Below are 27,612 nucleotides of genomic sequence, written 5' to 3'. Positions count from 1 at the left end.
CAAATTTAACCCTTTGGGTGCCAGAGTTTGGAGGGAGAGAATCCAAAAAGATTCTCTTTTGGATATTTTCTGAATATAATCACCTCCCCTCCAATCTGCCTTGACTTGTTCTATTCCAAAGAATTTTAAACATGCAGTCTTCTAAGACATAGTCTTCTAAGACTATGAGAGACAGATTGCACCAATGAAAGAGAGATTTTTGGAGAAAGAATATAAAGTAAAGACAATAGAAACAGCAATCAAAAAAGTAGGAGAGCTCAATAGAACAGATATGTTAACATATAATAAAAAGAAAACAGAGAACCAGATTGAGAAAAAATGTATTCCTTTTATTACGACTTTTAGTACCCAGTCAAATCAAATCAAAGGTATTTTAAAAAAACATTGGCATATTTTAAAACAAAATCAATGGCTAAAAGAAATTATAGGGGAGAAAGCAGATGTGATTTTTTCTAAAGCACCAAACTTAAAACAAAAACTAGTACCTAGTTATCTCCCCCCTAAACAGAATCAATGCTGGTTGGACAAACTCTCCAAAGGCTTTACGAAATGTTTGAATTGCAGAGCCTGTAAGAATAACACACAACTAAGCACAAAAATTATTTCTTTTAGATGTTCTGTTTCATCAATTGATTACCCTATTAAGTCACATATCACATGCAACAGCAAAGGTATAGTTTATGTCTTGCAGTGTGGATGTAATCTCCAATACGTGGGAGAACAATACGTAAACTAAAGACCCGTATAGGAGAACATATCAGGAATATTATAAATGGCCTAGAAACACACAGCGTGTCAAATCACTATAAGAATATACACGATAAAAATCCTGCATGTTTAAAATTCTTTGGAATAGAACAAGTCAAGGCAGATTGGAAGGGAGGTGATTATATTCAGAAAATATCCAAAAGAGAATCTTTTTGGATTTTCTCCCTCCAAACTCTGGCACGCAAAGGGTTACATTTGGAGATGGAAGTCACTGCATTTATTTGAAACAGGAATCTTCCTTCTCTGATACATTTTAAAATTCTCATCATATGGAAGCATTTTTAGCATCACTATAATAAAGTTAGACATTGTGGAATTATGTGTATTTTAAATAAAGTATGTAAATTATTGTTTTAGTGTAAAGTAAGTATGATAGAAGTATCATTAATGTTATGCATATGTATTTAATGTGTCCATTAATACGTAAAATAGATTGAGGATCGCAATAGGGCTGTTATTAATTATAAACGTAAAGAGAATAGTAATGAAGCAGGATATGGTTGGACAATTTAAAGTCTGCAGGATATAAATAGTGCTGTTACCCCGTATGGATCTACGTCACTGAGGAAGCTAATTTGCGAAACACGTCTGACGGACTTTGGACATCACAGGCCACCGTACAGAAGAGTGAGAGCACAATTCCAGTTTGGCCAGCACTACAACCGGAGCGCATGCGCGGAAGGCGGGAGCTGTGGCAAGGAGAGTGACAAACGGGAGGAAATCCGGTCTGTGCACGAGTCCCGGAAGACCCCCCTGCTGCTAACTGCATCCTCGCATTACCATCTTACCAGCTGGAACAGAATCCACATAGACAGCCAAATATTCTGGAGGACGATCTGTGGAGTCTGGAGACATCTCCTCTCTATGCCATTATTTGTTGGCCGTTTGTGAGTTTTCAATCTCTTTTTACATTTTTTGTTAAATAAACAGTGTTATACTATGTTTCCCTTCTCTTCCCTAATTTGAGGTATCATCAAGAGGTCCTCCCCATCCCCATTTGAAGATTTGTTGTCCAAATGTAAGTGTGTTCCCTATAGAACTCCATACGTTTATTATTGTGTCTTAACCACCCCTGATTGTGGTCCCTCTCTTTATTTTACTTTGCATGTGCCCCGGAATCACAAGTGGAACCACGCGCCGGAGGATCCCCCCCCTTTTTTGTGACTGTTACATATAGATGTTGGTGAATCACCTCTAAGAAACTCTGGCAGCAGGATTACACTCTGTGAGGGACTGAAGTCTTGAATTCACTTAAACACGGTTGGCGCAATTATTATTTTTTCTCCTACATCCAGGTTTATGCTCGCCCCTCCCCACTTTCCAAGTAAGCAGTTCTTTCTTTGAAATGCAGCTGGTTGTGACAGATTCAATGCGATCATTCTTCCTCTAACTATAGAGGTAAATAAGAATTTTAATCAGTTAGTGTTAGGAACTGCAATATTTGGTGATGCCTTGAAGTGGCTTGCAGGCTTTAAATGCTTTGGCCATTACCCCACCTATCTTGAGCGGACCCTCCTCAACCACCATACCAACCTCCTACTCCCCCCCCCCCCCCCACACCTTTTTCCTTCTTTCTTATCTCTCTCTGTCTATTCTAAGCTTCGTACAAGGAATACAAAATTGTTACAAGGTACATGAATCCAATGGCTCAGCTGAAAAACATTCATTTCACGTACAGTACAAAATGTCAAACTACTAAATGTAATTAGAATTTAAATACAAAGTAGGAAAATGTTAATTAGTAGTGTGCATCTCACAAACTTATAACTGTAATCTGTCTCAACTCCCCCGAGCACAATGAACTGTAAACATTTGTACATCCTTGTATACACAAAAAAAAAAAAAGAAAGAAAAAAGATTGAAACAAACAACAACAAAAAAATGCTTTGGGTTTAACAAAATTACCCTTTTTTCAAGAGATATATAGGCATGTCACTGTATATTTTTGTCATATTGGATGTAGCTTTGGGCTACTGCTCATAATTCTCTCAAACACCAACAAACCCATGCAGTAGGAAAGCACTCTCCTGGTTATAACACACACCGACTGTACCCATTTTCTTATTCCAGTACCTTTTAAAATCAGGTGTACCCATTTCTGCCTGTGAGAGCCGAGCAGGATTACAGTGACTGGCTAATGTGATAAATGATCAACATGTTACAGGGAAGTAATCACCACTTCTATTTTATGAATAGGTCACTATATACAAATACATTTAGAAATACAAGTTTTAATGGCAAAAAGATCTTTGCATACAATAAATGGTATGCGTTATGGAGCCTACATAGGAGCTGCTCATTTTCTGGTTAACTGCTGTATCTCACATTGACGGAGGAACAAAACTGTGCCAATTTGTATGTTAAATCTATTGTTATAATGTGAAAGGGTCACTGTGCCATACAATTTGCAGGTATTTCCTCAACGCTACTGTTTGTTGATTAAATCAGCGGTTTCGCAAACTGGGGGTTGCAGAGGTCCCGCGCTTATCCCCAAGGCATTTAGATTATATTAAATGCTAGGGGGATCGTGCGAGGCTTCTGTAATCTCTACTTGCTGAGATTCAGCCCTTTTTAGGACGCGTGACTAGGACAATGCGGCGTCAAATGACGTTGTGGGCTCATGTGATCTCACGGTTGCCATGGTAATGTGACGTCGCACGACCCCATGGCATCATTTGACGCTGCGTGAGGTAAGGGAGGGGGGGGGCGCAACAACAGAGGAGAGCAGGCAGGGGGGGGGGGGTAGCGCAGCAAAAAAAGTTTGTGCACCCCTGGATTAAATGGTTGTGACAAAAATTCCCTAACTGACATTTACTTCTCCATTAGTTCCAATTTCTGTAAGAGGCAAAACAATCTAAATTGACTCATCCTTCAAATCTCATTTGCTTGTATTGGAGAGTTGTCAACGTTTGATTTTATGTACCACAAACATCATCTGACCTGAACAAACTAATTAAAATAAAAAAGGAAAGGAAACAAGTTAAAAACTACAGTATATAAGCCAACTTTTCTTTCATCAAGAGACTTAAAAAATATATATATACATATTTTTGGAAATACCACATGCCTACCAAGTCGTGGCCTAATATGAAATGAATGATCAGCTCCTATGTGCCAACACGCTGAGATGACACAGACACGAGTTAGTCAGTGTCCTCTGAACAGCTAGTAAGTTGATGGCTTAAATAACTATGAAAGACACAGTTTAGACTTTCTGCGAGGAATACACAAGTCCGTTTTAAAAATGAATCCATAACATTCCCTATTCTCAAACAATATGTTCTAAAATTGAAAGTGGATCCATTATGCAGACTTGTGGTGTGCACTCTTGAACAGAACTCTTCCAAAACTAGCACATCTGATTTTGGAGAGTGGGCCCCTAATGTTTGGCTGGAAAGGAGGTAGCAATTTCTTGCTATCCCCTTTTTTAGGGCCTCGAGTGTGGGAACTTGTTTAGAAAACAAAAAATAGGAGAAGAAGAGGGCAATAGGAATTTGATGAGGTGAACATTTCAATGTATCCATCATCACAATTTAAAGAACTTGCTCCTGGGCCCTTTAAATAAGCCTGAGGGACATATTCTAAGCAGGTAATAGTAGAAGGAGGCTTAAAAAAAAAAAAAAAAAATCTTCATCCCTACAGATAACATCCCTGAGAGGGCATGAACGGACATCAAAGAAAAAACCATCATCAGGAGAGAGGAAACACTTGTCATTCCATGGATTGTAAAAGAATGGCCTGGCCTAGTGCAGGAGATAAAGAAACATTGTTTTTTAACCCAGTGGCTTTAAGAAGGGCGGGGACATGTAAAACAAAAGAAAAACCAACATCAAAAAAGGGGTAGAAATGTAGCTCATGTACATATACCAGAACTTCGTCAGATTTTTCAAATTGTTTTAGGTGCATTTCATAGCAATTCAATTCACTGCAGCGCTTCAAAGGCCAGGGGGAATTTTAGTGACACGCATTCCTGTTGCATTCTTTCTTTTATTCACGCTATTCAATTTTTTGTATTCCAAGCAAACATCGCGACTTTAATGACGTACTTTCAATTGGTAACATTTCCTGCTGACTTTTTTTGGCTGAGTCAACAATATAAAGTGCAGATGTTAAGCGAGAACAAGTGGCTGCAATGAAACACCCCATAGGTCTGCAAGGTATCGTGACATGTCGTAAGGAATATGGGAGTTTAAAAAGCCATTGTGAAGAGGTGAGTTTCCCAGGAGAGCAATGCTAGCAGTTCTCACCTGTGTAAATTGTAAGGAATATCAGAGATAGTATCAGCTCCAGTCCCAGGACGCTCAGGATCACATAGAGATACCAGTTGCCAAAGGAATTCTGTGCAGAGATTATCAGTAGTACAGCCGCATTGCCTAAGAGAAGGGAAAAGAGAAAGATTGGAGATTGTTATCACACTACGGCTTCTGGGGGAAAAAAAACAACACCCGGCACTTCAACTTTCAGAGATAGTCTTAACAAAAAAATAAAAAAAAATTAAAAAGCTAATAAAATAAAGAATATTTCAGTGCAAAGACCATTGCTCAGTTCACAAGATAAAAAAAAAAATACAACATACTTTTGCATGTGAAAAATTATATTTCAGATCGACTTACTAATACCAGAAACACTGCACTTGCATAAAATCGCTAATATTGTCCTCAGACACCAGAGATGAGATTCATGTTCTCTTAAATTCCATTAAAAGGTGGCCGTCTACCTGGCGTTTCCCTCTTCACCATAATCACCCCCGTTTTATCATGCAAACGAATGCTCACAAAAGCATGAGAGTAGGAGACACAGGAGGGATGGCAGGACAGAATATGAGGTCGCCATGCTGAGGTTTCCATTTATCCAACATTTGAAAACCTATTAAGCTTAAAATGCATGGGGGGAAAAAAGCATTAAATGGCTCAGATTATGTATGTCCACCTGCTAATTGGAACGGTTGATTTATAAAGTACTTGAATGACATAGATTATGTTGCAAGCCCTGGTCATGGTAATGTCTGGAGATGGATTTTCTAGATGCAACACATGGTACAAAGGTTTTAAAACTTAAATCTAAAAAAATTGGGGGGGCTAATGTAAGAAATGATTATAAAATGGGCCGTAGCTGTTGGTTTGAAGGTGACATGTGTCTGTATACAACCTAAACTTATAAAAATACAGAATCACCTCACCCACTGTAGCTGCAGACATTTTAGTTTTCCACAGCTAATAATGTTAAAAATCTTACTTGTGTAGCCCTGTTTCCTTCTGAATACAGTATAACTACCAATGCTGTATAACCTGTTGGCTCACAGGGCCTAAGCCTCTGCCACGGAGAGCCTGGGGCAATATATATATGTAGGGATAATCTCTTACCAAGTGCAGCGCCTCCACCTGTGATGGCTCCCAGCAGAGCGGGAGTTGTTCCTCACAGGACAATTATACAGTACTACTCACACAGCATATAAAAGAAACAGTAGCTTAACTAGAGGCAACCATAACCATGCATATCATTCCAGTAAATGTTACTCTTCAAGGAGACACAATAACTAACACGTCTCGCAGGACACGACCCTTCACCGTGCTCCCACACCGTGTCCAATACCCCACACCATAACCCCCCCACCCCCCCAAGGGGAGTGTATGTGTGTGACTGCGCAGCCACTAGTATGAATGATGTTATAGTTGGTGCACTTAAAGAATGTTACCTGCCGAGCGCTCCTGCGCGCGGGCCCGCAAACAGACTTCACAAAGGATCCGACGACGCGGAGCTGCCGGTGATACCTTCCGGGGCGATCCCCCCCGGATGGCTGATGATATGCCTGAAGAGGTCTGGTCCCAAACCTCTGGGATGGTGCTGTGACAGTCTCTGTGTCTCTAGCAGCTTCACTCACTAACGTGACAGGTTCCTATTCTAGGGCCTGTCCCTACATTAACTCTGACTGACTAACTCAGGGCCTATCTGGGCCTGGGGGTAAACGGGCTTAGGGTAGAGGCTACTTGCCTCTCTACACGCTGAGCTCCTTCCTCGTCCCCCTCCCGATCTTCTCTGCCCAACATGCTCCCCTGCGCAACCTCCTAACATCTCCCTGCTCAGTCTCCTCGCCCTATTGGCTCCCGTCCGTCACCTGGTCCTGCTGAGGCTCCTGGGACTTGTAGTCCCCTACTGTAAACCTCCTCTGGTTGGTCAGTGCTTCGCGCGCTCGCGCAACCACTTGCTGCGCATGCGCGACCTCTCTGATATCGCCGTTGCCTACGGGACTACTGCACATGTGTGAATACAGAAACGGCGGCGCCCTGGACGCTCGGGCCGCCGCGGAGCCTCCGGTGCACCAGAGCGCTCCCTGCAACCTTCCCTGACTCTCTCACCACAACGGAGGTGAGGGTCAGTCTGGGGAACCTGGCTACACTTGTATACACAAAATTTATTAATAAAAACTTTGAAATACTACAAAAAAAACCTGAAGGTTTATATGAATCAGATTACATAAAAATATGTGGAAGTTAACAATATGTAAAAGTGAATATCAATATACACAACCGGGACCGGTGTATGGGAGGGAAACAAACAAACAAACAAAAAAAAGCACACATACATTTGTTATCAGAATTTCCATTAGGAGGTATTTTGAACATGTATGTTTTATAGTCACATTATCAGGGTATTTGGCTATTTTCTAGTGTGATGTTTTGAGTGGTTACTGTACATGGATCCAAAGGTGGAAATAACAATTACACCCTGTGCACTCTATAACAGGATGAATCAAGGCTTGTGTTTTAATCAGTCATATCTCTATTTCACTTTCATTTGTCATGTCTTAAGTGGCAATCCCTAAATCTGTCTGATTCACTCACCAGATGACACACACACACACACACACACACACACACAAAAAAGGTCCTATGAACTTTTCAATCAATTAGTTATCTTTAAACACACATAGTTTGGTCCTAGCAAACACTGCGATAGAAAAAAGGTACCATATTTATGTAGCCAGGTAACCTATGGCTACTATTCTACCCTTCTCCTGGCAGCCCTGGTACAATCAGGCTGCCAGTAGTTGATATGGGGTTTTCCCCCCTTCTTGGTGCTGCACTTGAGTGACAGCGGAAGGCGGTGACATCAGGCCTGGGCATGACCAATCATGAGACAGACTTGATGCCCGCCTCCTGGTTGTACTTAAGGGCAGGTACCGCCCAAATGTAGTAGTGCCTTCCCCCACTTGAGGAAGGCAGGTCACACATTGGAGAGGCTGATTATTAGGCCTTCTCTAGTCCTCTTCCCTCTGGGGGAGAGCGAGTGTGGACCATACCTCTGCCCCTGCTAGAGGGGCAGGGAAGAGCTGGGACTGCTGCGGGTGCCTTTGACCTGTAGTGAAGGTCCAGGGACCATCCTTCAGTGGTAGCTGAGAGACTGCATCAAGGCGGAACCCTGCCTTGTATCTTTGCTGTACAGTGAAGACAATAAACCGTTCCTGTTATACCTCCTGCCTGGTGTGTGACCTTACTGGGGGGGGGGGGGGAGAGAGGTAATCGGTTCTACCGTGGGAGATAACCTTTATCTCCCTGGAGTCTACGGCGGCGCTGCACTGGATGGAGGCGCTGCACTGCTAATACATATGTAGGGTGTGAACCCCAGAAGCCTAGTCCTGTGTCCCCACTACCATCGGTGGACGACTCAGCCCTCCTGTTACTAGCAGGTATCATGCACAACATACGTAGTAATGCCCACAATTTTCCAGCGGCTTGGGGAAACACCGTTACATTTATTACAACTTTGGCAATTAAGTTGACAACTTGAAAATTCCCTGTGTGGGTCTCCACTGATGTATTTGTTCTGTGGAATCACTTACAGTATATTGTGCAATCATTGCCAAAATCCACTCTGGTTTCTCAGAAACAGGCACAAAACAAAAAAGCTACATGTCCACTGAACATAAATATTGAGCTTAGTTATAAACTACTAGGGAGCCATAATAAGTATTGTGATAAACAATCCAAGCCAGGGGTGCGCAAACTTTCCCCTGTCTGCTCTCCTTGGCACCTCCTGCATCTCACTATGCCCTCCCTATTGCTTTTTCTGGTTACTGTTTCCTTAATCCTTTATGAACATCTCTGTTCTCTCCAACTTCCCCACTCCCCACTGCACCATTATTTATACACCTGTCTCCCAACAGCTTCTTTACCCGTCAATAAAAAAACACCCACACAAATCCTCTATTCACACCCTCTATCTACTCCTTCCTGCTGCTGGGGATCTCCCCTAAGCCTGAAGCCAGACATACACACCTGATCTCACTCATGCCTCCCTGCCATCTCTTCCCCTTTAAAATGGTGTTAAATTTAAAGGTTAACACTGACCTTCCTTAAATTTTACCCCACAAATAAAGCATCCCAATAGCCTGCACTCATGCTATTGTCCCACACTCAGTCACTCCTACCACCCATTGTGACCAAGCACTGCCATCTACAGCACTTACTCCCTCACCTGCTGTCTCTGTAAGTTTCCCATTAAACCTCTTAGATTGTAAGCTCTTCGGGGCAGGGATTTCCGTTCCTATTGTCTGATTTTGCTGCACTTATTGTATAATTATAATTCCCTGTACTGTGTTCTTTGTGAAGCGCTGAGTACACTTTTGGCGCTATATAAATAAAGACATACGATACAATACCTCGCACCCCCCATCCTTCCCGCTTGAATCCGGCGTCAAATGACGTGTGGGGTCATGTGATGCCACATTGACATGGTAACGTGACCCTGCGGCGTCATTTGACGGTGGGTTATCAGGACGATGCGTCGCTGGAAGGGAGGGTAAGTGCAGGGCCGCCAACAGAAATCATGGGGCCCGTGACAAATGAAAGGAGCAGCCCCCCCCGAAACCATAGCGCACCCCCCCCCTGAACCCATAGCGCACCTACCACGAAAAAATATTTTTTAGCGCGCAACTTTTACTTTACTGTTTCCTTATTGTGATACAGAAAAAACATTATAATGCAACCTGTTTATTTTTATATTTTCAACAAAAGACATGCGACTGTCTGCCTGGGTGGGTGGGTGGGCGGGCGGGCGAATGACAGTTTGGGTGAATGACAGTGGGTGGGTGAATGACAGTGGGTGGGTGGGTGGGTGAATGACAGTTGAATGACGGTGGGTGGGTGAATGACAGTGGTTGGGTGGGTGAATGACAGTGGGTGGGTGACAGTGGGTGGGTGACAGTTTGGGTGGATGACAGTGGGTGGGAGGGAGACAGTGACTGGGTGGGAGACAGTGACGGGAGGTGGGCTCGGGGGGGGGGGCACGGGAGGTGGGCTCAGGGGGGCGCGCGGTATGCTGGCTGCAGGGGGGAGCGGGCCTCGGAGGAGCTGTTACTTCCCCCTCCGTCCCACGTTGGGAGCGGGGGGGGGGAGGGGGGTAGCAGACCCTGCTTGCCCTGCGCATGCTCGTGGGGAATCACCGCCATTTTGTAAAACGTATTTTATTATTTAATTAACTGGCGCCCGGGACGCCAGTGCCCTTTGTCCCCCCCCTGTTGGCGGCCCTGGGTAAGGGTATCATAGAGGCCTCGAGCGGTCCCCCGGCATTTAATTTAAATGCATGGGAGGAGAGTGCAGGACCTCTATAACTGCCGCGCCCCTCCCCCCTCCCATTTTTCGCACTGCTGATCTAAGCAACAGTGTGCATTATGTTTGAATACTGTATAAAGCTTATTTTATAAACACGGATGTTACAGTGTCAAATAAAGCAACCTTAAAGCTGCAGACCAACCAATATCCTACGTCTTTAAAAAAAAAAAAAATCAGTACTGTACTATGAGAAAATACATGTAGCTTTTTTTTTTTTAAACAACCCTGAATTAAATTATTAATGTATTATTTAACAAGCCTTTTTGTTTCTATAGCAACCATTTCCAAAGCCACAGATACTGAGTCAATACACCTCTGAGGTCATTTAGTGAACCCCCAAGTCGAATCTTTGCCGATTGATCACAGGAGAACGGATCGGCAACTTCGCGAATTACTTATTGTGTGGATTGTATTGATGCACATATTAAAAGGGGAAAAAAATTTAATTAAATTATTAAAAATAAATAAATAAAAACCGGCAGCTTGGACAGCTGCTTTAAAGCAGAATTTCATAAAAGATTGTCTTAAATAAAAAATGGCATACAAATAAGCCGTGTAGAGGTTGATAATTCATGGTGCATTCCCCGCCTCCTTTATACTCTTTTTCATGAATTAAGCTACCTTTTGATGCTAGAGCAACCATTTAAGAAACTACACCTCTTGAAATAAGCAGCCACATTGGGTGTCCTGGGAAGCAGGATCTTCGCAAATCCAACACGTGAGAGCGTATCGCTTGGCAACTTAGATAACTGCATTGCTGTAAAAGTAAGGAACGGCTACATTAAAAAATAATAATAAGGCAGATCAGGCAATGCCCTTAGCATAAGGTCACTTGCGTCCTCTCTAATAATGGTATAGGATTAAATCTTTACCATTTGAATAAAGATCTGTATACATGACACCCACGCTTACAATTTTGCCATAGCAACTTGAAAAGTTTGAGGTATTTTAGGGTTGGGGTTTAGACCCACTCTTTTCCCATAGCGATGAACTCCGCTTGTTCTGCATTGTCTGGAAACTTCTGTAGTACTTGTTATGGCCCAAAGCTTTGCTTGCATCCACCCCAGAAGCATAAAGTTTGCTATCCCTGTAGGACCACAATGAACCAATGGCAGTGATATATTTTACTAGGTTAAAACAGTGACAAATACCTATACAAAAATTAGTTCGATATAGATTTCAAGAACAGGTTTTTTTTTTGTATGAAAAAACATTTATAACCTACAGTCTAGAGCAGACTTCACCGCCCTCGTCTCTTCATTCCTTCCCGTGTATATCTTGGTTGGTTATTTACACGCAGGGACGTGAGATCTGATTACCTTATGACCGAAGATTAGCCAACACTTTCAAAATGCGTGTTGTAAACAATAGGAAAGCCCAAGATAACTGAAATGCGTGAGATTGTTAGAGAAGGACACCAACAAGTTTGTTTTAAATATATTGGGCATTATTTGGGAAAGCACCATTAAGTACCAGTGATGTCCTATAAAAGAGGGGGGGGGGGGGAACAAAAAAAAAACAGAACACAACACTTTGAAGTTCTGAATAAAAGGATATGTACTATGAGATTCTATTCCACAGGACACCTTCTGGTGACAGAGCACACCTTGCGCTCAATTCAAATTAATGTGCTATAAATTGCCTTCTGGTGCAGAACACCGCAGAGTTTTTATGGCCCTTAGTATGTCTTTGCCATCATTATGATAGGAGGAGGGGGCGGGATAATACAAATACAGATTTGTGAAGAATGGAGACGCATTTACCCAGATGTGTGGCTACTTACATTTTATTTAATATAAAACAGAACATAAAAAGGATTTATTGAAAACAATTTTTTAGGGTTTTTTTCCCCTCTATCCTGTAGCACTCTGGGAACATCTGCTTGTAAATGCGTAGGATTTTAAAAAGGAGGACTGCTTTTCCTGTGGTATACTTATTGTTATTTTAATATTATTGTTCTAGTTATATTGTAGGTGTAGTTGAGCCCCCTTACCTCCGTGCCAAGTGGGGAAGGGGTCGGAACAGCTGTGGCGGCGATCGGAGCTCTCCCTTACCTCCTGATCTGTGGGGTGGAGAGACGGGTGTGCGGGTGCCACTGGAGAGGTGGGCGGACCCGGCGGGCAGTCAGGGAAGAGTGCTCTGGTGTTCCGCGGCGCAGCGGGGTCGCCATTTTGGATATTGGAGCATGCGCAATGGCGGTCTTGCGCATGCGCAGTGGACAGTAAGTGCGGCAGCCATTAGCCAGGCTCCACACGGAACTACATGTCCCAGGGTCTGCTAAACACATAGGCAGCAAGAGCCAATAGGGCTCAAAGACTCACGGGCAGAGAAATATACAATTGGCGCGCTTGGCACCACGCTTGAGTCGGAGCAGGGACACAGGAAGAGAAGGTTGTGTCCAGGGAGCTGTGCTCCGCTGGACTAGGCCAGATCTCCTCTTAGGTCCCAGCTAGGCCCCGATTCCCCACAGGTTGTGGCTACTGCAGGGAAGGCCCATAGAAAGGGACGCTTCCCCCAGTAGCTGCATAAAGAGTGCCAGTACACCGGTGACTGACGCCATTCAGTGTGCTTGGCCTGCGATCTGGGACCAGACCCTAGCCTATGTATCCGAGACTAACGGTGAGACCCTCCAGTGGGAGTTCACCCCATGCGGTGGACCGGATAAGGCGAGAGGAGGGATTTCCAGATCCCACATTGTGGGACCTGACTGATCAATTCCCTGACGATGACACCTGGGTACAGGAGTGACAAGGGAGGTATCATACACGTGCACCAACGGTCCACGTGGGGTAGCGCTACTCCCTATACTTGGGTGGGAGTGACATTGGGGACGGACATCAGGGATATTGGTGCCCCGCACCTCAAGTACTTTGGGGAAATAGACCCCCCATGGCTATTATTCTGTTGTACTGCATGTGCTGTTATATTGGTTGTATTGTATGTGTTCAGTAAATACCCCTGTTATATACTGTGTGTGACAATACTGACCATATTAGTTCCTGTGAGGGGTTATCCTGCTGCGCTAGGATCCCTCTCAGGTGGAGGCGCTGTAACAAGAGTAACCGCAGTCACCCCAGGCTCCCATTAGCAGAGTATCAGACCTCCTGTATGCTAGACAGGTACTCAGCACACATAGTTCCCTTAGACACAGGGAAAGGGGGCTACATAGGTATCAATCATCTAAAAATCGCTCTCATTTTTTGGGGTTGGTTGAAAACCAAAAGACTAAACTTCACAAGACATTTCTGACACAGTAAAGATTGCAGAGTGCTTCACTGAGAGACACGATGACTAATACTGGATAGTGGGCTTCACCTCAGAAAGAAGCACTGCACTGCTAAAGCGGGTAGGAAACAGATTAAACGGTTCAGTGCATTAAACATTCCTTAACATGAATTAACCACCATGCAGACACAGTCAAAATAAAAAGGAGAGGATTATGTAATCATTGTACCCTACCCCCTGTTATTCATGCTATGGCAATACTGAAATGTTCTTCCGTCATGCCAATAAAGCTTATCTGATTTAGATTTGTTTTAGCCGTTTAATGTAATATTGGATGCTCCCCTTATTTATACTATACTTGGGACACACACACAAACACACACATTTAAATCTTGTTGAATAGAAGTACACAGCACATACAGTATGCAGTATGCAGTAACGGCATACGTAAATCACGTATTCCACTTTACATCCGAGTAACGTCATGAAACATTTCCAGTATGAAGTGCAGCGTGTGCCATTTCCAATACAGACCCCAATGACAAATTGGAAAAAATGTATATAACCGCAATGCTGAATAATTGAAGGGTCAATATAACATTTGACTTTCTAATGTTTTATTTGCATATTTTAGGCAACATTAACGGAACGGCCTTCAACACTTTAATGAAATAAAAAACATATGAACAAGACTGGGTAGGTTTATTAGCTATGCACGTCTGTAACCCAGGCTGTGCTGAAAAGCTGTGTAATGCTGCAGGCATACGCTTATAGGGGGCCATGTTAAAATGGATTAGAAGAAAAAAGGTGACATTTGTAAGTGTTCATTTGTATGTTATTTCCCAGAATCTCTGGCTGCAGTGGAAGCATGGTATGCTAAGGCTAAGGCCCCGCTCCCTCAGTCAGCGCGCCCGCACTGCAGACAGGCGGGGCGCTGACAGACACAGACCGCGATATGCGGTCTGTAGGGAGCCGGGAGCCGGATCTGATCGTGGTGCCGTCCTCCCCCCCACATACACACACACATACTTTAACCCGCAGCTCCTTCCCTGCTCCCCGCCCAAGGCGCCTTCCATCTAGCTCCTTCCCTCCCCTCCTCCCCATTGGCTGACTCGCGTACCACGTGACGCGTCAGCGCCGAAAATCACTAGATTCTTGCAGCATCGTCCGGCTGATGCGTCACAGTACGTAGTCAGCCCTGCCGGAAGGAGGCAGCGGGGGCAGGGACCATTCGGGCAGGGGTCTGGTGGTTCGCGGCTGCATGCCCCGCCGGCCGCAGCAGGTTCGCAGCTTAAGAGATAATGGGGAAAGACAGGGTTGTAGACCTGTCTGGTCAACATGCTCACAAGTGGTATTTTTCTTTGCTGTGTTACAGATAGAGACTTCGCTGATGTACAGTAAGCGTTACTTGTTAGGTAAGCTAAATTGCAAGGTGTTAAAAACAGGCACAAACACACAATTTCTGTATAAAATACATATGTATAAAATACTTTACTTTTTGTTAAATACATTGGAAAGAAAAGCGTTACAGTAAGATACTCCCACTAGACAATCCAAAACAAGTTGAAAAGGGAGAAAGGTGGCTTACAGCAGCACTTCCAACCCCCGCCACACAGCACCCTTCTCTTTTACTTATCTGGGTCAGGGGTCCTTGTGGAGATCAATCATGATGCAGCCAGCTCCAGGAGCAAATATTTAACAGAAAATTACAAATATGGCTATCGGGCTCACCAATAGAACGCCATAACGTCATCTCCGTTTTCTACCATCAAATCCAAGGATGACACTGCGTCCATATTGTTCTCCCGGACAAGTATTTTTAAAGGACTAAAAGGGTTAAAACTACTGGCAACACGCAGCCCCTAATGTAAGAAAAAATACCAAACAAAAAACATCGAGCAGCAGAGAACTGTTTGCGTATTTTATGTTTGTACTTAATGTCATTTCCAACGCCGTTTGTATTCTTAAAATCTGATACTTTGTTCCAGAGATAGAAGTGTTTGAAATATTTAGTGTACAGAAGGTTAAAATGAGAGTTCCCCCTATAGCCCAGTGGCGTGTACATGTTACCATGACCCCAGAGATTAAGAAAATCATTGTTTTAACGCACACAATAAACGAGAAGGACATACTCGGGGGGGGGGTGGGGGGTGGGCAAGATACTAACACTGTTAAACGCCTACAGAGGGTTTTTGTCTCCTAGGAGAGCAGGGAGGTTGCTGCTTCAAATGATCTGCATATATCAGAACTGAGCAGTAATAACATGAATACTACTTTGCATAAAAACAGGTTTACTGCATTAGAACATTGTCAGTATGGCGTGATGCGGTCAAATGCTCTGGAGGAACAAGAGGTTATCAAATAAACAGGGACGTTGAGATCAAGGATTGAGATAGTGTTTTTCCTAACATTTGTCTCTAGATCTGTGTGTGCTGCTATAGCTCCACTCTGTGGCCACATGTGGACATTTAAAGCAGTAATATGGGTTAATTTAAAAGAAAAAAAACACACACACAAAGCAGGGGGTCTCCGGAGCTGAACTGTGCTAATTTCAGCTCCGGGGACCCCTTGCTTTCAGAGATACTTAATGCCATAGGGGGTGGCGGTATTTCTATGGATTTTTAAGGTCCTGGTCACGTGGGATAATAGGAAGTCACACGGGATGATGTCACGGCTTCCTATTGGCCAGCGTGATGCGGGACAATAAAATGCTGCCATGTTAGGCTCCCAATTCCTCTGACTGCGGGATACCGGCACCACTATAGAGGTAAGTAGAGAGAAGCAGGGGGTCCCTGGAGTGGAAATTAACACGGTTTTAAACTTGTAATTAAAAAAAAAAAAAAAAATGTATATATTTTTTAAAGTTAACCCGTATTGCTGCTTTAAGTAGGATGACCAGACGTCCCGGTTTAGCTGGGACAGTACCATTTTTTTATGATGCGTCTCCCGGTGGGCCGACATACCCCGAAATGTCCCAGTTTTTGCCGAGAGTCCCGGTTTTCACAGAGCAGGGGATGCCGGTAAGAGAGGAGCAGATGATTGGCCTGGAAGCAGCAGCAGGAGATGCCGGCGGGAGAAGAGCAGAGCAGATGATTGGCCTGGTAGATGATGGGTGTGGGGTTAGAAGCAGAGAAGGGTGGGGGCGGGGAGGAGAGCAGAGTAGATCATAGCAGATCATAGCAGATCATTGGCATAGGAGGGTGGGGGTGGGGTAGCAACAGAGGAACCTTTTGGTAAGACTCTGAAGCAGTGAGTTCCCCTGCAGTCTGCTACTAGAGCCACAGATGGACACCCCCCTGCTCCTGTGACAGGTAGGGTCTGGAGAGACAGAGTGAAGAGAAACACAAATGCACACAGACCTGGGGGGAGAGAGAGACAGAGAGACACAGAGAGAGACAGAGACAGAGAGACACACAGACCTGGGGGGAGAGATATACAGTATTGGTACTGTACTGCAAAATTTTCACGTTTTACTGCATAGTAATTAAGAGCTACAGGAACGTTTTGGGGGCACGACCCCTTCCTGAGACAAAAGCTACCTGTTGTGGAGATAGACACACATACAGACTGGGGAGAGGGAGGGTGTTTGTGTGTCTGTGTGTGAGAGAGATAGTGGAGGAGGTGGGGAGACAGGGAAAAGATGTGGAGGGGGGGGGAAGAGAAATTAATAAAATAGTATAAATGGTGACGCTATTGGAAAAATACTATTATAATATTTATTTTTAAGCAATGGAAATTGTTTTAGAAATACATTTTTATGGTGTCCCGGTTTTTACTTTTGGAAAAAAGCTTTAAGCAGCACTAGGAGTCTACCAACTATTATCAATCCTGGCTGATGCTTTTTTTTTTTTACATGATTCGAACGGAGAAGTCCCCTGGTGCTAGAACGCACTATTCTTATGTCTGGGAACCCCCAGATTGCAGTATTCTTATGTCTGGGAACCCCCAGATTGCAGCTTCCTACTGCACGGGTATTTAAATGCTGGGCAGAAACACACCACTTCACAGGTGAGGATCCGAAGGGTCCCGCAGCTTAAACAAAATATAATGTATTTTAACTCTGGGTGACTCCATGTAAAAAATAAATACATTTAAAAAAACATTTCAATAAAGGGTATTGATGCATTGAGTCACGTTTCTCACATTACAATTTTCGAGCATTAATGTGTTTGCTAAATCGCTAAATCCCCTTCACCAATATGCAAGTGCAACCACATAGGATTTTAAATACCAAAATAAAAAAGGGGAAGGCTTGTTATATTGATATAGGAGCGGCCAACTCCAATCCTGAAAGGCCACCAACAGACCATGTATTACGGATATCCATGCTTCATCACAGGTGGCTGAATCAGCGACTTTGATTGAGCCACTGGTGCTGAAGCAGGGATATCCTTAAAACCGGACTGGTTAGTGGTTCTTCAGGACTGGAGTTGGCCTCTCGAGTATTAGAATATGTTTAGCAATATCTATTAAACATTTTAGTCAGAGGGGGTTGCGGCGCCCGAGTGCTACACGGCTCGTCCAGCACAGTGCGGTCACAAAACTGCGGGGTCCATTTTGCAGTTAACAGAAGGAGAAGGAATCCTTCTCCGATTGCCTCACTGGGCACATCGCGTCCTGCGCTCCATGGGAAAACGGCATTGAAACCCTCCATTGGGCATGATGTGCTCCCTACACCATCGGGCCTTCCGGAATGCCAGGCGTAGTGACTATACCCTGGGGCACCAAAAAGGTTAAAAGTGCAATCCCCTGCTTCAGTTGTTACAGTGTGCAAAAAAAATGTGTAGCCAGTCACAAAAAGCAACTAGCCCTTATGTATTGGTTGGTATACATTTTCTTAAAAAGTCAAAACAGCTGTCTGCGAGTAGGGTTGCTGCCTATGCACTTCTTTAAACCAGGCTGTGCCGGAAAGCGGTGTAATACGGCAGGCATATGTTTATACCATGTTAAAATGCATAAGAAGTAAAACGTGACAATGAGTGCTCATTTGTATGTCATTACCCAGAATCCCTAGCTGCAGTAGACTGCACTGTATGCTAAGAGATAATGGAGAAAAGCAGCGTTGCAGACCTGTCTGAGACACGCGAATGTGCTCACAAGGGGTATTTTTATTTGTTACGGTGGAGGGTTGTCACTTTTTTTACTCACCATAAATTTATTGTGTCAGGTAACACATTGTTACCAGTATTAGCATTGGACCATGTAACCACTCTTCTTGACTACAAATAACAGCTGCTGGAATTCGATTTCGTCTCACCTGTAGAGTGTACAATAAGAGGGAGCACTTTGAGCTGCCTTGTGGAGCGATACAGATTCAGGTAGCCTCTGTTTCTAACTTTGCTGTGATGGTGCTGGACAAACCGCTCATAAAGCACTTCAAATATCCAGAGAATGACTTTTGAGATGATCAGGACAGATGTCAGGTCAAACGGCTTCATGTACTGCATGCATTTTTTCTCTTCATCATAAAATGAACACAGTACAAAAGTGACGAAAGCCAAGGCTACATAGGCTACCTGGGAAAGAAAAAATATAAAAAAGGCGTTATTTCAAAATACAGTTTCTGTTTTGTGCATAAAATGTTTTCAGGGGGAACTAGCTATTTAAAAATATACAACTACACTTTATTTGCACCTTTAGCTTAATTGCTAGGTGGAACTCATTTTTGATTTTGGATTTTTGGATGGTCACAGAGAATATTGCACATGGTTTTTCAAAACCTGTCAAGGGTTCACTTCAAGCGCGATCGTGCATTCCATGGCTTTCCTGCTGGCCTATCAGTGCTGAAGATGGATTTGTAGATTCAGGTACACTATTTTTTTTAAAATACATGCTATACAAAAATATATATTCTTAATGAACAGATGCATTAAAAAAATTAACACATTGTCCATGATAAATATGTTTGTGAACAAAACTGTGATGAATTTTTGTTTAAATCTGTGCCATATCAAAAAGCTAATTAGATTTCACATTAGGCCAAGTCATTTTGATGGTACGGTAACATCGTGTGAATTTTAATGCACAAAGCCAAAAAAGGGACATTTCCTATTGCCCATTTTTTTTTAAATAAATAAATTACAAATGACGGAAATGCAATTATCAAAGCTGCGGATCGATCTGTTCTCCCGTGATCGATCGGCAAAAGATCCTGCTTCCCAGGGCACGCAATATGGCTGCCAATTTCAAAAGGAAGTTCTGTAGCTTCCTAAACGATTGCTGTAATTAATAAAAATAGTGGGGAATATTATGCATTGTAATCAATCTGGTACTTATGGGGTTAATGTGGTTACCGGTTATTTAAAAAAAACAATGTATTGGGTTTATGACAGGTCAAGACTCTTCTTGGTTCTGTCCAGAGCTTCAAAGAGGAATTAATTTGTGGGTTATTCGTTATGGCCCACTAAAAGTACAAGATGTGTTGTATGGGGCTGATGAGAAAAATATGGCTCTCTTGACATCTTTATAAAACAGGATACTTTAAACGTTGCCTTCAAAGAATTCTCTGGTGGGTTCTGCAAGATTCAGGTGGCGTGGCTAAGAAAGTGTTACACACAAGAGTGAATTTATTAAAAATAAGAGTGTCTGGTGATAACCTTGATTCTAAAGTCTAACGTTCAGATATGAGTAATGGTTGCAAACAGACACATGCAGTGAGACCAGACAGGTGTGAGGTCTACAAGGTGGCCAAGGACATATATCCATTTGTCACAGAAATTTAGGAGCAAGTCGGTCATAATTAGTCTTGTTACATTAGTTAAAATCACCTGAATCTTTTTATATGATTCTTGTCCGTTTAAGTATCAGAAAAATGAAGTTGTGTGTGTGTTTATATATTGAGGCAAAACTTTTTAAATATCAAAAGGGTTATTTTTTCCTCTAATCGTAAAACTGTAAATTTACAGTAGTAGTTGCTTTACGACAGGGGTGGGCTTATGTTGTATCAATGGGAAAATAATGGTATATAGGGCTTGCCCTGGAGTTATAAAATCAGACTTCAGGTGTGTTTTGGACCAAACATATGAATTTTTATTTTTCTATACTAGTGACCTCTCTGGGGGGGAAACTATGACATTAAAACAGAGTATGTTTTCTGTTATTTTAAGAAACAGTTCTGCATTTACAGTAATTTTATGTTCTTGTAATCCTTTTTAATTATTCGAAGTACTGTATTTTATATATATATTAAAACATTTAATAAGTGATGCTTTGGGGCTCTGAATTAACAGTTGCACGTGCTTGAAAGAGTATTTAAACATTTCGAACACATTTTGCTACAACAGATGTGTATTAAGTGCATAGTTTTTCTATAATAAACAGGGACCTGAGACCCTGGCAGATATATTAATTTACATATTTTGCATAAGCTTTTCAAACTTGGAGATCCTGAAATCCTGACCTGTTGGTGGCCCTTGAGGACTGGAGTAGGCCACTCCTGGTTTAGTAGCATCATGATTAAAATAACAAAGAGAACACAGGGGAAACATCAGTTAATAACAATTTATCTTCGACAAAATATTCCTATTTACAAGTAGCAAAAACATGCGTTCGCAAGATTGTTCGCAAGATTGAATCCAATTGAGAAAGATGTCCCAGTGTTACAACATCCCAACCTCCAGTTTGGTCTCCCTTTGCTCTTGATTGTGTTGCTACTATGGAGATCCATCTTTGTTCTTCCTTCTGTGAGCCTTAACCCCTTGAAACATATATCTGTTGACTATTATTATTATTATTTTTTTTCATTCAAGTTGTCACACGTTTGTGAAAGTATATCCTGGTTTAGTAGCATGCCTGGTCAAAGCAGCAGGCATACCCCAGTATGGTGGTTTTGGACCAATAGTATCAGTTGTAAATTAGAGGGCTGCTACTGTAGGTTATGGGGTGGCTGAGAGCTTCCGGCAAGATTAGCCATGGGAGTTCCAAGAGCTAAGGTGGTGACTACTGTAGAATATTGATGAGCGCTTCTACGTGAAGATAATAAAATCTGCAGTTTATTTTCCACAACCCATGGTTGTGATGGGGAAGGGGGGTGCTATTGCATAAAGAACCATTTACTGGTGAATTAAAAGTACAAAAATAGTCTACTCAACAAAAATACATTATATACAAACCTACACAAAGCATGGACATGGTAAAAGTTTTAAAAGCTACTGTACAGTACTTAAAATATACTTGTACTGTTTCTCCCCCTCGCCCCACCCCCAATTCTTTAAAGCAAGGTGTACGGCTTAGTAAATATGACCTACTATCCTGAGCAGAAGCATCGTTCGGACACTCCCTCTTTATTATTGAGAACGCCTTACAGTAAAAACTGATCTTTACCAGGATGGATTAGGAATGAGACCAAATTTGCTTTTACAGTTGTTATTTTTGCCCGGTGACAGACCGCGGGAATATTTTGTTTTGGGTGGGCAGATCTGTTTGTCCATAAAATGCTAATAAATGTATGTAGCACACCAACTGTAGCAAAGGTTCTGCTAAATAAAGTATTTAACTCAGACATCACAGAAGACAAAAAGACAGAGCAAGAACATTTCAGGGAAACAGCCCTTTCATCAGATTACCCCTAGTGCCACACTGATATCTTTGGTAATTCAAGCTGCAGAGAGCAACATAGTTTCTCTGCAATTCTCCATTCAGAGAAGGTTTTTCTTCAATGGTACAGTTACATCTTCTTGCCTTTTCTCGACCCATATGTCATTGTAGAGTCATCTCTCCATATCAGACTATATTTATGCTTCGGTAAGTGTAATTGGAAGCAAGACACAGTACATTACAGGAGAATAGAGGGCAGAAATCAGCTTCCAGGCTTTTGCAATGAAAATAGATTATATCCATTTCATGAAACAATATGCTCTGATGGGCGCTGAACTCATTTTTGGATGGGAAGGGCAGGGGGGATAGTAATAGTAATATATCATATTTAAGATCTGAAGGGTATAAATAAGTTACTAGAGGGTTCATTTGTAGGGTAAAAGAAAAAAAAAGTCAGAAGGAGGTATATTGCCTTCAAACTAAGGGAAGTAAAGGTAACGATAAAAGTTTAAAGAAATCAATTTACTCAAAGCACAGAGCAGCTTCCAAGCAGGGTAGTAAAGAAAAATAACCATGACAATGTGAAAAGAACCTGGTTTTACAAAAGGTTTTAGGAAATAAAGGATACATATAAGATATCATCCAAGGTAGAATAAATACTAGCAGAGGGGCCAGTATTAGAAACATAGAATTTGACGGCAGATAAGAACTACTTGGTCCATCTGGCAATCTGCTCGTGAGCTTGGGTTTTGGGAAAATGAGAGTGGTGAAAATCAATAACTAGAATAAGTAGGGAGATGTAAGGAATCGGGGAGCACGTCATCTGCGACCTGTTGTCTCGCACTCCTCTACTCTGGCACAAGCGCGCGCGCAGCTCTTCTAGAGTGCCACGGATGTTAGCTCTGCCCCCTCAGACACGGCGCGCTTCTCACGCGCGCACAATACGTGATATCGTGCACCGCTCCCCAGCTGCGTGGCCAGTACTTACAGCCCACTTGTCTCCTGTAGCCAACCCTTGCCTCCGCGGAGGCCGCTCCTCAGTTCCGCCCCTCTTGTGACTGGTTCCTGTGTGCTTTAAATATCCTGCAGTTCCTGTCTTACTTTGCTGAGCATAACTAGTTGTAGCCCTGTGCTTCTACATTTGTTGTGCCTTGCTCCCTGTCTTGTGCTTCTCTCTAGTTAACCCTTCGTGTACCGACCCGGCTTGTACTTGGAAACTCCTGTGGATACTGACCCCGGCTTATCCTCGACTCTGCTGATTTCTCCAACCCTGCCCACGGCTACACGGACTTTGACCATTCTAATCTCTCCAACCCAAGAACTTGGCAAGTATCTGGACTAACCCACTCTCTCCAACCCAGACCTGGCTACGTTGACAATCCGCCTGCCAGGCACGTTTCCGCTCCTGTTGGTGCGTGGTTTAATACTTCCCCACCTCAGTACCGGTGTCCAGTCTTGCTAATGGGCAGCGCAAGCGTTACAGGAGATTAGTAACAGATTGTATATGGCCAGTCTAATTAGGCCTCGTTCAGGGTGCTGGCTTCAGAGGGAGGGCGTGCTGATGTGCGTGCGACCGTCCGACACAATGTGTTTAAAGGAAATTGTGGTTGTCAGGGTAGCAGCTGCCCTGTCTCCGAAGTACGGAGTTGACACAGTTACAATAAACAACCCAAGTCGTTTATTCAAGCTGCAGCAGCGTCACTGGTACCTCGGCAGCCAATTAAATCATTCTTGAGAATGATTTCAAGACAGCAACTTCGATCCCTAAGCTGCTGTCTGTAGCCCCGCCTCCTCCCCGCCTCCTCCCCTCTTGAAAAAGTCTGCTGGGGAGGATGTGCACACATCGCCCAGCAGACTGCCGCTCGCACACGCCCTCCAACTCCTGCCTCTGGCACCCTGAACGAGGCCTTAGGAATCCTAATAACCCTAGCGCCTCTCGCACAGCAATGGACAATTTAGGTGTTATATGCACTATTGAAGGTAGTGGAAAATCCCATCAATGCTAGATAGACCCTTGTAACAAGTGCAATCCTCGCCAACACCGGATCAGCTCATATTTTTTCTCTTCAAATTAGATTGACAACATTGGATTTACTTACATGCAACAATATGAGCAGGACGGTAACGCAGACAGTAGGGACAGGATGAAACCTTGGCCTGATATCGGACTCAAGCGGGTGAGAAGGCAAGAGAGGGGCGTCCAGGAAGCAGTCATCCTCTGCACTCTGTGTGATCTCCACAGAACTCTGCAAAGAGCATTCACTGGTCACAACCAAGATCCCGTATTGCAATGTACTTAAACTCAACGCTGACATTTACTATTTAGAGGCCTATTTTATATCCACTGAAGCAGGAGACCAGGCCGCTCTAGGATGAAAACAGCCTGATTGGCTGCTCCGGCGCATATAGAATAAGCTCCTTTGCTTTAATTTTTAGTTGAAATATTGTAGTATAGTAATATGAGGATTACCTTTCCTAAAGAAATGCATCATACACATTATGTTAGTCTGTGCTATTTGAGGCTAGGCTTTCGCCATTCATCTAAAAACTATTGATCACAGATAAAACAATTGTTGTATTGGGCATCTCCGTGTCTTTTTGCCTCTCCTATATATGTCACTCAATGGTAGTCTATGGTATGTTTTATGCATTTTCTCGTTGTTTCTCATTTTCTAAATGCACAGTACAATACCAAGTTAAAAAGAAACATTATATACAATACTGTATATGACTGCTTACAGTATATCTGCATATTTCTATCATCTTATTTATACATTCCCACACTTTCTAAGAAGGAGGGCTTAGAACGTACATGCTACGGTTTTATTCCATTCATTTATTTATTTTCTATTTGGGAGACATTAAAGCGAGAATAACAATTGTACAATAGAAGTACAACAACTTGGAAAATAACTAGATAACCCAATAAGTGACAGCTTTTTATGCAGCGTCACTAGCCTCCCCCTAACTCAAACACAGCTTGTAAAACTAAAACCAAATATATATATTTTTTTTAACAATGAAAAAAAAAAAATAATAATTATATAGCATACCACAAATATAAAAAAAAAATCAAATTAGAACAACTTAACACCCTACAGGAAGCAGCTTCACAGGAATCCACCTAGAAAGGAGCTCATTTTAAAATGACACAGATGTAATAATAAATAAATACTTTCTACTAGCTCAGGAGTGCTTAACTCCAGTCCTCGAGCCACCCTCCCCTAGGTCAGGTTTTCAGAATATCCCAGCTTCAGCAAAGGTGGCTCAATCAGTCCCTGCTTCAGCATGGGTGGCTCAATCGAAGACTGCACCATCTGTGCTGAAGCAGAGACTGAGCCCCCCGTGCTGAAGCACGGATATATCCTGAAAACCTGACCTGCTGGGGTGGGGAGGGGGGTGCTTGAGGTCTGGAGTTGGCCACATCTGTACTATTGTGTCTATTAGCACTACCAGGAAGCAAATGAATTAGGCAATAGTTCTTATTCATTGGTCTGGCCATTTTATCATAATTAGGCGTATGCAGGTTAAATGGAAACAAATATACTGCAGTTTTCAGTAACATCCGGGAATATGGGAAACCCTTAGTTTCAAGAGCTAAACAAATAAATAAATGTTTGTCTATTTTGGAAAGGGTGAAAAGTTAAATAATTATACTTATTGTAAAATATACTTTTCAAAAACGTATGCTAGAAAAAGGCCACAAACAGCATGAATTCCAGATTAGCAGGGCTTCTCTTTACACTTTATCAGTTATATGTTACACGGTTATAAAATGCAGGCACCGGTAAGTATAAAATTCTAGACTCTCATAAAACAAAAATGGCGGTGACGTCAAATAAGTTATAACATCTTCAAAGATGGTTGCATAATTATTCTTTTCCCAGTGTTAACCTGCTGTCTGATCTTGGTATTGTGATGTTAAACCTGGCTCCTCCTATCTCCTGGTGTAATCCTCTTCTTCCTACCAACTAAAAACTGCCAGATATTTATCCAAAGAAAATCCCCTAGTCAGTCTTCTTTCTTCCAATACTATGACCAGATATGGTATCTACATGTGTCTTACAGCTTAAAATGGGTGTCATATCTGACAAGGAACTGCCCGTACTCCATACAAGGAAAATAACCTTATATTTGTCTGAAAGGATTACCTCCGCATATCATCAGTTGTCAATGGCCACTCAAATGTTACCCATAGGGCCCCCTTTGCTCAGACAACCCAACACAGCTGCAATCCCAGTCTAACTTTTAACCCTATCCTAATGTAACTAAATCTACAGAGAAGATTAACTTACTATTAGAATAATTCACTTATGCGAAACTTTATTAAACAGTATAGAATGTAAATACAAATATGTCTAAGGCTGCGCATATAGTGCCCGCGACGGCGACGTCACCCGTTGCCGCTACCAAAAGTTGTATTTCGCTTTGTGGCGGTGCGGGCGAACAGGCCATTGATTGGTTCAGGGGCTGTCACAAGAGGCAACAGCCCCTGAAAAATCAAATATTGCCGGCTTCAAAATAATCGCGGCGCCACGTCACGCTTACTATAAGCGCACGCGGCGGCAACAATGCATTTGTTTTCGGGCGTCATCGCGTCACCGGCACTATAAGCGCAGCCTAAATACTTACATACTTCAACAGCTCGCTCTTGCAAAATTAGGCTGCGTCCACGCTGCCACTCAGAGCGGTGACATCACCAACTCTCCAAGCATGAGCACAGGGTGTCCTGCATAAGGCTGCATCCATAGGACGAACCGCTCACGTGACGAACCGCTCCTGTGAGCGCCAAATCTAAAAATTTAATAAGACACGCTTCCGCATGCTTGCAGAAGCGTGCGCGAGCCGCTGCTAAAGCCGCTCTCGTTGCGGCTGCAGGGGCTCACTGCCGAGCAGCAGCGCGCCTCAGCACGGGTCAGCGCCTTAGCGCTGACCATGCCCGAGGCCTAATTTTGCAAGCACGAGCGGGGAAGTGTCACCACAATCTCCCCACTCACTCCCGATCTCGCGTGGCAGCTCCGCCAGGTCCCGGAAGGTCTCCACCGACAGCCACTGAGCTGAGGCTGCTGCTGCCACCCCCATGTCCCGGCGTGTCTGACACCCGGTGACCCGCAGCGACAGCCGCCGAGAGCGACACCCAGCCTGCCCCCCGCCACTTCTCCCTCTCTCCGTGGGATATGGCGCTCTCCAGAGGAGACCACAGCGATCCCAAGGTGTGTAGAGGGAGGGGGGGGGGGGAGAGAGAGTGCATGGGAGTGAGTGCATGTGAGTGCGGAGAGAGAGAGATACCAGAAGTGTCACATCACCCCCCCAACCTCCGCCCCACCCCATCACCCTCACACCCCACCCAATCAAGCGCTCTCTCTCTCGCACTCACCACCCCCCCTCTCTCTCACACCCTCTCTCTCTCTCACCCCCTCTCTCTCCCTCTCTCTCTCTCACCCCCTCTCTCTCCCTCTCTCTCTCTCACCCC

The 27,612-nt window shown here is 43.4% G+C and overlaps 1 protein-coding gene across 7 annotated transcripts in view; it reads right to left on the bottom strand.

Moving 5' to 3' along the window:
* The window catches only part of TMEM192 (transmembrane protein 192), a 103,932-nt gene that overhangs the window by 23,196 nt on the left and 53,124 nt on the right, over positions 1-27,612 (bottom strand). For 6 of the 7 annotated variants that reach the window (XM_075612140.1, XM_075612095.1, XM_075612112.1 and 3 more), the window contains 3 exons: positions 24,239-24,385; positions 18,862-19,120; positions 5,016-5,141 (listed from right to left, as the gene is read on the bottom strand). In XM_075612140.1, coding sequence (XP_075468255.1) covers positions 5,016-5,141; positions 18,862-19,120; positions 24,239-24,385 — 532 coding nt within the window. The remainder of the gene's footprint in view (positions 1-5,015; positions 5,142-18,861; positions 19,121-24,238; positions 24,386-27,612) is intronic. The other variant, XM_075612132.1, reaches the window with a different exon arrangement.

The sequence above is a fragment of the Ascaphus truei genome, chromosome 1 (assembly GCF_040206685.1).
Source record: "Ascaphus truei isolate aAscTru1 chromosome 1, aAscTru1.hap1, whole genome shotgun sequence".
NCBI classification, from domain to species: Eukaryota; Metazoa; Chordata; class Amphibia; order Anura; family Ascaphidae; genus Ascaphus; species Ascaphus truei.
The sequence above is the reverse complement of the archived record's forward strand: the minus strand, read 5'-3'. Positions and strand labels throughout refer to the sequence as shown.